This window comes from Paramisgurnus dabryanus, chromosome 19 (assembly GCF_030506205.2).
Source record: "Paramisgurnus dabryanus chromosome 19, PD_genome_1.1, whole genome shotgun sequence".
In the NCBI taxonomy this organism is placed as follows: domain Eukaryota; kingdom Metazoa; phylum Chordata; class Actinopteri; order Cypriniformes; family Cobitidae; genus Paramisgurnus; species Paramisgurnus dabryanus.
In genome coordinates, this window is record NC_133355.1 from 26,649,799 (window position 1) to 26,663,247 (window position 13,449).

Genomic DNA, 13,449 nt, shown 5'->3' on the forward strand with positions numbered 1-13,449 from the left:
TGTAGGCAAATACTTTGATGATTACTATTAAAAACAACACACAGAAACTAAGCAGTGCAATGGCACGCCTTAAACAAGGGCAGTCCCCTTTTGTTCATATGAGTAGGCCAAAAAATGAACTGCATGTTACGTAAACTTCGAAACCCAGCAAAAGGACCTTTCGACGAGGATGGGATTCGAACCCACGCGTGCAGAGCACAATGGATTAGCAGTCCATCGCCTTAACCACTCGGCCAAAAATGGGGCAAAAGGGACTGCCCGTGGGGGGGGGGAAGAAGAAAAGAGAGAGGAAAGAGGGGGGAAAGAGAGAAAAAGAAAAGGAGAAAAGAGGAGGAAAACGTACACTATATTTTTTCAACATTGTTTACACACAGTTCTATACTTATTGCAAGGTTTATCATCACTTTAATTTTCATGTCTTTTGCGGGATTCGAACCTATGGTATGGCAATGTCGCTTGCATTTTCGGTTGTTCTTTAGTCTCGTAGTGCATTCCGGAAGTACACATGCAATGCATTGTGGGTAACGTAGTCATTTTTTTAACTCTTTTCCATATAAACAGAGGCGGACACTACATTAGTATTTTTACTTTCTACATAAAAGTAAATTTTCAAGTATTCGTATTTTATTAGTGTTTTTCTTTGGAAAAATACATTCCAAAGCATATTATCATAATTTTTAGTCCACTACATTTCATAATTTCACGTTTTTGGTTTATATTTAATATTTAAGTACATTAAACATCTAGTATTCTTTTACTTAAGTAAAAAGTATTTTTGTACTTTTACTCAAGAAAGTAAAAGTACACAATTTTTTATGTAATTAGGTATTAAATCAAGTTTAATATGCAATATAAAAGGAATACACAGTATGATTCTATGCTTTAGAACGTAGTGAACATTTTTTAGTAAAGTATATTTTTTCCCAAGACAAACACTCTGATAAAGCACAGATCCTTGGGAAATTTACTCAAAGTACTGAAGTAATGTCTGCCTCTGCATATAAATCACCATAGTAATAACCCTGTGATTATGCAATTATGCACATTAATGCATTTAAAGCAAATTCTCTTGTAAATAAACATATTTTGTGATGTCAACTAATTAATATTCAAATAATTAACTCAACATGTCACATGCTACATTTAAAGCTACAACAGTATTAACAGTGTATAACTGTAAATGTTAATAATTCCCCCATCATGTTTCCCCCTCCTTTTTTTGGTAAACTCATTTATTTGAGAGACTACATTTGTGCAGCACAAGTGAATAAAACATATTCCAAATTGAGGATAGAGTGTTGGGTTTTGTGAATAAATGTAAATTGATTCTGCAAGTAAATCTGGCTTTAGTTTTAACAATTACATTCAACGGAGTACACTCACTGTGCTGGTATTAAGAGGAAATGAAATAAAAACGTGAAGGCTGTTCTTGGCTCCAATAAAATGATTAAACTTTATTATAACAGACAAACAACATAGAGAAAGACATGTAATGGTGACAGAAACTAAACACTCTCCTTCCAGTCATCCAGGGTCAGTCCTGAGGCTGGACAGTACCACCGCCCCTTCAGCTGGGTGTGTCCAGTTGTTTTATTTTTTTCCTGGCCACACAACTTGCAGGTGTAGTGATACTTTTCTTTTGTTAGCCTCTTCCGTGGCGGTTCCCCCCTTGACACTAGCTCCTCATCCTCCTGGGCAGCTTTCTTCAGCCTCCAGGCACGTTGCCTTGGCTGGGATGGAAGGCACTCTGTAGGAGCTTGCTGCAATGGAGAAGCTTGTGGATATGGAGGAGCATGCGGAAATGGAGGAGCATGCGGATATGGAGGAGCATGCGGATATGGAGGAGCATGGGGATATGGAGGTGCATGGGGATATGGAGGTGCATGTGTATAGGGAGGTGCATGGGGATATGGAGGAGCATGCAGAAATGGAGAAGCATGTGGAAATGGAGGCGCATGCTGCAACTGAGGAGTTTGCTGGAATGGAGGCGCTGGCCCAAATTGTGGAGGGAACTGGGGAGGTGGAGATGGTGGAGAGAACACAGGCTTGCTTACCGCTAGTGTGCGCTGGCGGGGGAAAGCTTCCCCCTCATGGTTTTCAGGCTCCTCAAATGTCATAGGTTCATGTGCATGTTGCACAGGGGCAGCTGGAAGTGTGTTCACTGCAGGAAGAGGCTCCTTGGCCAGGTACAGCTGTTTGGGAAGTGCAGTGCCTTGCAGCTGCATGTTCCTGTCCTTCCTCTTATCCCTCCTAAGCAGCCTACAAGACATACATTCATTATTTTATACATGTATAAAAGCCTATCCTCCCTCTCTAAGGTTATTACATATTTTCTAACAAGCATGCAGGTGGATGGTTTTTCTTCATGTTAAATCTCGTTGCAAAACGAGATAACTCCATTTTTTTTATTTTTCAGAAATCTCATTTTTTGGTTGTGCATTCCAATTAATATCAATTCAACTGCAGTTGGTTTGTTTTCATTTAAACCTTCATAACTTAAAAAATACAGCTAGGTAGCACCATAAAACAAAATAATAACATGATAACATAATAATAAACATGTTTTGACAAAAATGTTAAAAAAAGGGATTTATCTCGTTTTGTAACGAAACTCTTCATATACTGTCTTGACTGTATGGGAAAGGTAAATGAAATAACACATACCATGAAGATACTGTGGTGTTGTTAACCGGCACCAGACTCAGGTTCGTCTGGTTCAGGACAACCATGCTGTCCTCCAGCAGCTGTTTGATGTGGCTGTAGACGCTGACAATGGACTGAGGGATGGGCATGGTTTTCCCCTTTGCGTCCTTTGGCCTGTTGCATGACTGCTCAAACTCTTTTGCAAGTCTGAGGCAAACACAGTCACTGACCCTATGTATTCCGGGGTCCTGGGCTGCTTGGCCGTGAATCATGTATAGTCTGTGGGAGAGAAGGATGATATTTTCTGGACTGTGAACAAGGATGTAAAGTGATGAAGAACTAAGTTACAATGTCAATAGGGATTGCAATAAAATAATTTACACTCAAAAAATACTTTTCACAGTGACTCGTGCTGTCTCTTAATGATTTGTATTGAACCAAAATAATAGCAAATTGTGATCAAGCACCTCTCTGCCGCCTGCTGTCCAGGAGCAGAGCCACTCGGCTTCCTGGGTGCTCTCCATGGTCCTCCTGATGCATGTGCTTTTTTCTTAGCCTTCTGGGTGTACCTAAACAGTGAAAGAGACATCCATATGCTTCATTCATTCCATGGAATGTATGTTTAATTTTGGTGTACAAAATAATGACTATGTTGTACCTTAAAGGTTTTTTGTCCATGGCATGGAGAGCTGTGTACAGGTTGACTATGTACGCCGCCTCCTTGGCTGACAAGGCGGTGATGGTGCGATTCAAGTCAACTAGGTAGGCTGCAAGGGCATCAACTGCCTCCCATCCCACAACGCCCCTCGAGTCACATTGGCTGGTCTGAAAAGTGATAAGTGAGAAAAAGAAAAAAACAAGCAAATTAATGTACACTCTTGTTTCTAATATGTGAGCAATGCTGATTTTATATTTATTTACCTTATTAAAATGTAACCACATTTACTTAACATAAGTTAAATAAGTTAAATATTGCGTTTTTGAGTAAGGTGTTGCAGAAAGTGTTTCTGACCTCTGTGATGAGGGGTCCGGGTTCAGTGTCACCCTCCACAGCACTTGGAGGATCACCAGCCCCTATCTCAGCTGACTGGCAGACAATATCAGGCATGGTAATATGTGAGCAATGCTGATTTTATATTTATTTACCTTATTAAAATGTAACCACATTTACTTAAAATAAGTTAAATAAGTTAAATATTGCGTTTTTGAGTAAGGTGTTACAGAAAGTGTTTCTGACCTCTGTGATGAGGGGTCCGGGTTCAGTGTCACCCTCCACAGCACTTGGAGGATCACCAGCCCCTATCTCAGCTGAATGGAAGACAATGTCAGGCATGCTGATGGTGTCATCTGGTTCATCCTCCTCCTCCTCAAGCACCTGCGAGGGGATTTCGGAGACCTGTGATGGAGCCAGCAGGTCACCTCTGTTGGTCTGGGCCAATAAATATTCCACTGCTATACGCTCACCTGTAACCAGTGTAAACACAAAATGAAGAAAGGACATACATTCACTATGGCATAACACAAATGTAACTGTGAGAAATATGCTGGTGATTAAAAGCATCCAAAATAAATCAAAACTCAGTAAAATATATTATATATATATGTAAGGGATAATCCACGGCTAGCCATGCATTAAAGGGTTTTAATGCACGACGAAGAACCACCCGACGCGTAGCATTAAAACCCTTTAATGCATGGCTAGCCGTGGATTATCCCGCTTATACCTTGGTTATTTGCCAAGTTAAAGCTGTAATGAATGTTTACAGTGTACATTTTTTAACAGACGGGTAAAAATGACGGTCATTTTCTTAAGTTAAGGCTCGCACTCCATCCGCTTTAAATAAAGTAGTGCTGAAATAAAACCTGCGCACTTTAAAGAGAGACGAACTTATGTCTTGCTCGCTCTCTCTGCAAGTGTAACTGTGTTACTGTGGTTACCAATGTTTATAGTAGTGGATTAATTTCTAACTGTAATTAAACTGACTGGAACTACCTGTGCATTAAACAGTTTTAATGCACACCTTCCAGCCAATCAGAATCGAGTATTTAAACAGACCATGGTATAATTTGTTATAATTTATCGTCTGAGTGCAGTCACCCTTTGCCTAGAAATTGCAAAATACGCGTGTCATGTTTTCAAAATTTTCAATTTTAAAGAGTATAGGAGTTCACATTTAATCTGGGCTCTTATTGGCTGCTTTTTTCAATATTCAATGTAAGTCATCAATCAAAAATAAAATGTTACTTTTCCACACTGTAAAAAATTGTGCCGTTAAAAAACAGTAATCAACTGGCAGCTTGGTTGCCAGCAAGATAATGTTATTTTACGGTTCTGCCTCTGTTAAAATACAGTTCTACTTCGTTAATTTACAGCTCCCCTATTTTAACAGTATGTTAATGTTATAATGCCCTGAAAGCAACTCATTTCATTTAGGAAACCAATTGCAGGATCCATTCAAGTTTATAAATATATATATATATTTATATGGTGGTGTTAGTATTATGAACTTAATACATTTGAGTCCATTGAACACAAATATTACTTCTAAAATTGAACTGCAAACATTTAAACTTTCACACAAATCTCATGTAGTTCACCATAAGCAAACTACAAAGTTACTGCTTTAAAATAAAACAACAGGCAGCATAACATCAATGATCTACTGCCCATCCTTGACCTAAACAACCACACTACTCTTCAGCACAATGGTAACCCAAAAACTGAGCCAAATCCTGACAAAACAAAACATTAAACACTAAGAGATATATCACATTATCATCTTGTGTAAATCCCCTGATCAGTTTTTAATTTCACATGATTTAAAAAACAAAATACAAGGACTTTTCTCTAATGTCTGTGTAAAATTAACATATTTCTGTATGCAAATTTGACTGTTAGGTTTTCTGTTTTTTAACAGCACATTCTGTTAAATAACAGTAATCAACTGGCAGCTTGGTTGCCAGCAAGATAATGTTTTTTTACGGTCTCCTTCGGACTGTTAAAAAACATTAGCATTCTGTGTTTTTATAACTTACATATTTAACCCTTTAAACCCCATCGCAAAATCCTTGGTGTCAAAAGAACACTGCTTAATGTGTCCACACTACAAAGAGTAAAAGAAACAGACCCAATGTTGAAGTGTAATGAGATAATGAAGTGATGATTGAGTTAATGATGAACAGCTGCTGTTAACAAACACAATCACTGAATGAAAGATGAACAAGAACCGAATTAAAGAGAAAACAAGCAGAACTCAACTTACAGACTTAGAAGAGACTCAGACTTACTCAGATTTCCTAAGATCTCACAAGAAGATCATCAAACAACTCCACAAACAGCATTACCATCTTCACTTATTACAAACCAGTTAGATTTTATTTTATATGTACATTAGCTCTTACTGAGAAGTAAATCATAATGTGTGGTTTCCTGAACAGGTATTATCTTAAACCAGGAATAGTTTAATTAGGAAATATAACAAGTTTTAACAAACATGCCTAACTAAAAACATTACTTGTGCATTTTCAGGCGAAACAAAGGGCACTGATGTATTTTAAGATATGTCAGTGCAAGTTGTTTTGAGTTTGGACAGCTCTAGTCTAATAGTCTAATAGTCTAATCACTAAATAATAGTTACCATTCTTGTGATCAGCGGTTGCTTTAGTAGGACTCTTGATCCTTGGGTTTGCTATTTGGTGTTATATTTATTCATGCTTATCAATGTGATTTGAAAGACATTGACTATGGCAAAAAAGTATAAATAAATTACGGTCACTGACTAATGACAGTTAGGGTGTTTGTCTCATGAGTCAAAAGTTATTTACTGATTTATACAGAAGCTCATAAGTGATTAGATGGGTGTCAAGCCCATATAGTAGTCTTATAATGTGACAGAAACCGAGTGTTGATGTAGCCAGAGGAATCTTAAAAACATTGGGATTAAATGAAATAAAAATGCAAGCAAAATTCATACACAGACATCAAGAATCAGGCTATGAATCTCAACAATGGTGACTATCAAAGGAAAAGCTTCATGCTGCAATGCATGCTAGGTATCTGCATAGTACAAAACTCATTAGGCCGATGAACTGTTTTTCCATTTTCTTTTGTCACCCTAGTTGAGAATCGTAGGCTGATTCTTGATGTTTGTGAGTGTTATCTGAGAACTGGTTTCAAGTTTGCAAAAATCCATTTGTAGACAACTCTGTCAAGCTATCAGATTAGTTGACTAATAATAATTCTTGTTATGATTCTGATTCAAATATGTAAATACTTAGTCATAAACATTCCTAAGTATTATTAATTGTTATGATTCAGCTCCATAAATCTGGTAAAATAAACTACTGATCTACAATCACTCATCCAACCTCACGAGACTCTATCATCTCTTGGGTTTCTTTGCCATAACAAACATGCATCATAAAGACACAGTTATAGCAACCTGACTGTAAACCAAGTCAAGAGCCCAACTAATGAGAACAGTGATCACAATAATGGTGACTTTAAAGAAATTGCTTGTAAAGTCTAGTAAACACCTGTTTGTTCTCAGTAAGAACTTTTGTAAATGTATAACAGAAATCAAGTCAAAGTGGTTTCTAAGTGAAGATGGTAATGGTGTTTGTGGAAATGTTTAATTCTCCTCTGGTGATATATGGAGAGATTTATTGTGTTCTGTTATTTTCAGTTGATGTTCATCAAAGTCTTTGTGTCTGTAAGTGTTTCTGCTCATCTCTTCTCTTTTTTTATTTCTCTTTTCTTCAGTGATTCTATTTATTAGCAGCAGGTGTCAATCATTAACGCTTCAGTATCTGAACTCATTGACTTGATTTTAGGTGGATCATTAGGAAACTTATGTAGGGAATAGTGAATAAGGGTGTATGGTGTGATTTGGGACACAGTCTTAAACGGTGGACTCTCAGGGCTGTAAATTCACATTATTCTGAGAACTGTTTTTTTACAGAATGCAGAATTTAACAGTATACTTCTGTTTTTGTTAAAAAACAGAATCATACTGTTAAATTTGGCTGTTTTTTAACAGCAATTTTTTACAGTGCAGTAACAGAAATTAATCAGTAAAGTAAAAGTAATTTCAAGCATTTAACCATACCCCTTCAGATTAAATGATTTTGAAGATCATAACATTTTAGTCAAGTGAGCCTAAACTTTTGAACAGTAGTGTACGCACATCCTTATCCTACATAAATAGCATGTTTTTCACAGCCAAGAAATGCATGTCCTCTGAGTAGGGGGGTGCTTAAGAAAAAGAGGAGGAGAGGATGTAATACTCTGGTAAACCAGTGTTGCTCTAAGATCTCTCTTACCAGTAGGTTTCCCAGGTGGGGTGATCTCTGGCACCAGATCACAACCATGGACGCGCTGGCTTAAGTTGTTAAGGTGGGAAATCAAGCGAACATCAAAGCTTCTTAGGGACGAGGCCCCCTCCACATCTACTGCCTCCTTAGCCCGACCCATGTTCCATCTTGATGCCCCCTCGAGCATGTACATTTGCATATGTACAGCATTGCACCTCCAGCCTAAGAAACAAAATACTCTGTTCAGTGAACCATTATTGTAAAGGTAATACATATGAATACCCGGCAGTGGTAATTGTGTTATTTTGAATAATTACAACACATTCTCTGTCATAACAGAAAATAACAATTAAAAAAGATATACAATACAGTATGTCTTGATGCAAATGTACCTGGAATAAAAGCACACTGATGTCGGTGAAAACTCTCCAGGGAGGAGGACCCCCTACCACACCTAAGGATGTCCAGCTCTTTGCCGCCCTTTTGGAGTGTCCCCACCTTTGTGTACAGTGCAACACCTGCAGGGTCTTGGAGGCACTCCAGGTGCTTCTGCTGCACTTTCCACACGTGGCGCATGCTGTCATGGCTCACCAGACGCAGCCCTGTGGTGTCTGTCAGCTCCCATACTGATTCCAGCAGCCCTGAAATCATGCTCCGCATCTCCTCCACTCCACGCGTTCTCCTCCTGCAGTGTCTCTTTAATTCCCCTGGGCTGATAGTGGCCATGAGCTGTTCTTCAGTGGGAGTATGTCCGCTGTGGCTGCTCTTCCACTCTGCTCTCTTGGCCTCCTTCAGGCGTTGCACATCCTCCTGGTCCCATTCAAAAACGCAGGAGGAAAGCTTGGCACAAAAGGTGCCATAGAGAGGGTGGTGTTCTGTAGTGAGGCCGCAGTTAAAGCGTCTCATGAAATGGAAGCTGTCTAAGCGCACTGCAGACCTCCATGGGTGAAAGAGCTTAGCCACTGAAGACACACCTGTAAAAAACAACGATTCATAATAACATAGACCACAACACCTGTACTGTGTGTGTGTGTGTGTGTGTGTGTGTGTGTGCGTGAGAGAGAGAGAGAGAGAGAGAGAGAGAGAGAGAGAGAGAAATTTTCACCCACCTGACTGGCTGCAGCAATCCCGGTCGACATAGATGACCTCAGGTTCAGCTTGGCCCGCATTCTTGTACCGAGTGACGATGCCTTGGCACAACTCTTCCAACCCTGCACCTTCACCCGTCGTCAGAACAGAGTTCAACACCTGGCCAAACTCGTTGCCGATGTTTGTCATCCATGCAGCACTGTCCCCGATCTCGCCAGCCAGCTTTTTGGTGATCTGTAAAACAAACACAAGAAGTAAACCAATTTCCTGTTTTGTTGTAATTATACATATTTTATTTTATATACTTTTTTACTGTTGAAACCCTAACCTTCTTTGTTGAATCCATTTTAAGAATTCTACCATAGGTAGAAGTGATCACTCCCTTCATTTCATCCACATGGCTGAGGATTTCATTGGAATGGACCGTCTCAAACCATTGAGCAAGTGGAAGGGGCCTGAAGGGTGGTGGAGGAAGATATACAGCTGCAGAGGGTACGAAGGTAGCCATCTTACTATGACGCTCACAGTCTGAGAGGTAGCGGATGGTCTGCCGAGCCCACTCCTCGCTGTGCGCTTCCTCTATTGCAGACTGGAAGTAGGAGGAACTGTTACCAATGGTCCTAGGCTTCAGGAAAGTCATGCATTTCCTGTCCAGAGCCAGCTGTGTTGTGAGGACAGCGGGGAACATGCTCCTGTGTGCCACATCCACCTGGGAGAGCATATCCTGGCTCCATGGGCAGACCGGCTGAGAGCACTTGCTGCAACGTGGATAGTCCCCTCCCACTAGGTAGTAGCGGCTATCCACATCAATTACCTCCCTTATCTTTCTGTAGATCCCGGAGCTGTTCATTTTCCGGGAACATTTTGGGCATTTTAAAAGAATTCCCCACATCCTCATTGGTGCCCAGATGAACATCCTCTGCCGGTAGTACCACCCAGGCTCAGGAGGAGATGGTTTGGGCTTCAGTGGGGGGTGAAACCAGCAGGCTTGGATTTTTTGTTTCAGCTGGCCTGTAGGCTCATATAGGCATTTGGAAATCCACACCTGATCTGCTTCCTGGACTACTCTCCGAAACTGCTCAGGAAGAAAACCTTTCCAATTGATTGAAGTTGGTGGAGTTGCAGTGTGGTGTGGTGTGGCAGAGCTACTTGAAGGAGGGAGCAGAGATGGCGTTGTCTTTGATGGTAGAACTTTTGTGGTGGTAGTGCTTTTGTAGTTTTTCGGGGGTGGCTTTTGCGGTGATGGCACAATAAATGCTGTATAGTGAGCCGTTTGGATGTGATTCAAAAGACCAAGAGTACCCTGCACCTTGGCCCCACAGGTGTCACACATCTCCTCCACATGGTGGTCAGACAGGTGCTCTGAAAATTTGTCTCCCTCCACAAGCTGGTTGCACTTGTAGCACTGCACTTTCTGTCCTGCCACTGATGCCCCTGCCTCTGTGTCTCCTCTCCCTGCCTCTGTGTGGTCTCCGACTCCTCCTGCCTCTGTGTCTCCACTTGCTGCCTCTGTGTTGTCTTGAACTCTCCCTGCCTCTGTGTCTCCTCTACATGTCTCCATGCCTCCTCTCCCTACCTCCATGCTGACTTGGACTTGCCCTGCCTCCGTCTCAACTACTCCTGCCTCACTGGACCCAGCACCTGATGACAGATCTGCTGGCTGGGGAGGAGTACAAAAAGAGGGCCATACACTAATAAAGAATCCTACACTACTAGTTTTCTCCAGAATTGTACAGATATATATATTTTTCAATAAATAAATCCACATCCCTTACGAAAATTAATGGTTTTACTACAGTTAAAACAAAAAAAAAAACATGGTTACTGTAGTAAAACCATGGTTTTGCTGATAGTAATCAGTACACCAAAAAAACACACTTAATACACTTTTACCACAATAAAACCATGGTTAATTTTCGTAAGGGATGCTACAATGACTATCATGACTTAAAGAAAAATTTCGGTATTTAGCACTTTGATTCTCTTTTCTGGTTTGTTTTGGATGACCTAGAGTGGTTGACAAAGAAATTTTGAAGATTGGTCCTGTCTTGACTTTTTCACTTTTTCGTTAATGTTGCAAAACAAGTAACTTAGCGAAATACAGTTTCTGTGGTGTTTTTTATTTGGCATTGTCAAAATTTCGGTATCCACCACTCTAGTTCATCCAAAACAAACCAGAAAAGAGACTCAATGTGCTAAACACCGGAATTTTCCTTTAAACCTAGATTATGTTAATTATTTGCAAAAAACCCTTTGTTCTTTCAAAAATATGTGCTCATTCATGTGTCATTACTTCCACCTACTAATCAAAGTATTCTCGTAAGTGTAGAATCTGCTATTCAGAATACATAATGGCGAGTCCCTCAAATGGCTGAATACATGTTGCGCCTTCATCTTTGAAATACTTTCGCTTCACCTTTCGCACTGTTATACTACACTCACACTGGACAAAGTCGTAGTACTGGAAGCCATGTTAATCTTGGCATGAAACGGCCACCGTAGGAGTGAAAACACGCTCGAAATTGGGCGGAGGGCTAGAAAGTAATATTCAGTTGGAATAGAATTTCACAGCTAGATGGGAGAAGTTCTTACACAATGCAGCTTTAAAAATAGAACAATATGTAAAATAATGTTTATTCATACAATGTCAATTAAAGAAAAAATTAGAAAAAAGACAAAAAGCAAACAGGCTTTATAAACAGGCATTACTGCAAAATCACTGAAGCCCACCAGAGGAAAAAACAACCAAACAAACCAGAAACAATAAATTAGTAAATAGTTTCACCTACCTTATGGAACCCACAGGAGCACCGAAGGCTTCTCCCAAACAGATCCTTAGTAGAATGGCTCTGCAGGGGGCAAGCATCAATTCTCTCCAAGGCCTTTTTCCATTTCTTGGCCCCTGGCCGTTTGCCAGTTGAAAAGTGGTATTGGCCCCGAGCATATTTGAAGCAGATGTCCCTCCAGTAACTATCTGGCTTTCCTGTCTTAGTCATCTGAAAACATTAAACAAAAAATAAGTTAAGGTCAAGCTAGACTATGTGTGTAGACAGACAAACAGAGCAGAGGAAATTATACTTGTATGTGTGTATGTTATGTAGGTAGGTAGGTATGTTTGCATGATTGTTTTATAGTTGTTGTGAAGCAATTTGAAAATTTATGTTTTAAAAGGTACTATATACGTTATTTAAAAGGTACTATATAATAAATTAACACATCTGGGCACATCTGTTCGCTCTGCTCAAACACAAAACCAGGCTCCATTACCGGAGGGGATGAAACTTGCCACAACTATTACACATCTTATGGCTTTTCCCGAGAAATCGACAGTTTATATGGCAAATAAACAAATAAATATATGTTTAAAAGTATGTTCCTCTGCCTCCTTCTGGTAAAATAATGTTTATAGATGGTTTACAAAGTATTTATTAACTATTTAACAAGGTATTAGTAATCTGTTGCAACCTTATAATAACCACCCAGATAATGTTTATAGACACATAACTTTACAAACCAACTACTAGTAACCCTTAACAAAGTGTTAGGAATATCTGGTCCGCCTATGTAATGTTGAAGATGTTTTAAAAATGGTTTCTTAAAGATTTGCACACATTGTTATTAACCATTACCCGATATGTTACCTTATACATTATATGACGAATATAACTGTAACTGTTAATTTACAGCACAACTTATAATTAGTAAACATTATTAATTATAATTTCATTGTTTGTTTACAGTAAAAAGACTGTTTGCTAACAGTTAAATGAAAATTAACGTTAATTAAAGATTAATTAACAATCAATTTACCATCTATTAATGATGGTTATTATAAGCGCCCACGTAATAAGAACGTTGAAATACAATTTGAATATCATGCTAACGGGACGGGAAATGAAATCGTTTATTGATTTGTGTTTTATGAGTGTTGCTTTTGTGAGTATTAATTAATTTTCCAAACCTTTATCCCGTGTTTTGAGTTGATGCGGTGAAAAAATGGCCGCCACGCTAAAGCGATAACCACGCCCCCTCCGGCGTCACAACGACTACGTCACTGTCCGGACCTGTGTTAGGACCTCGTTTGAAATTCTTTGATCTCGTTAGGAATGTGTTCGGACCTGGTTAGGAGCTGGTTCAGACCTCGTTCGGATGTTAGGACCTCGGAGGCAGTCCAGACACTGGTGGGTACGGCCACCTCGTCATCACATCTATATGCCTACTAAGTGTATGTTATAAATAAAAGTTTAAAAAAACTTCACTACTACTGAAAAAAAGCTGTTTTAAAAAATTCATTGAGCATATCCAATTTCAAAATTCACAACATAAGTACTATACAAACCAATAACTCAATTAAATCATTGTAGATTTCACTCTTCTTTTACCAATCTATAAAACAAGGGTTGG

At 39.4% G+C, this 13,449-nt stretch overlaps 1 protein-coding gene across 1 annotated transcript; it reads right to left on the reverse strand.

Moving 5' to 3' along the window:
* Positions 1-1,444: 1,444 nt before the first annotated feature.
* Positions 1,445-10,697, reverse strand: LOC135772932 (uncharacterized). The gene is made up of 10 exons (XM_073812721.1): positions 9,374-10,697; positions 9,066-9,279; positions 8,349-8,930; positions 7,966-8,178; positions 3,881-4,107; positions 3,656-3,730; positions 3,302-3,468; positions 3,111-3,212; positions 2,665-2,922; positions 1,445-2,259 (listed from the first exon to the last, which is right to left on the reverse strand). Exons 1-10 carry the CDS (start codon positions 10,625-10,627, stop codon positions 1,506-1,508), a joined length of 3,846 nt encoding a protein of 1,281 aa, XP_073668822.1. The 5' UTR covers positions 10,628-10,697; the 3' UTR covers positions 1,445-1,505.
* Between the last annotated feature and the right edge of the window lie 2,752 nt (positions 10,698-13,449).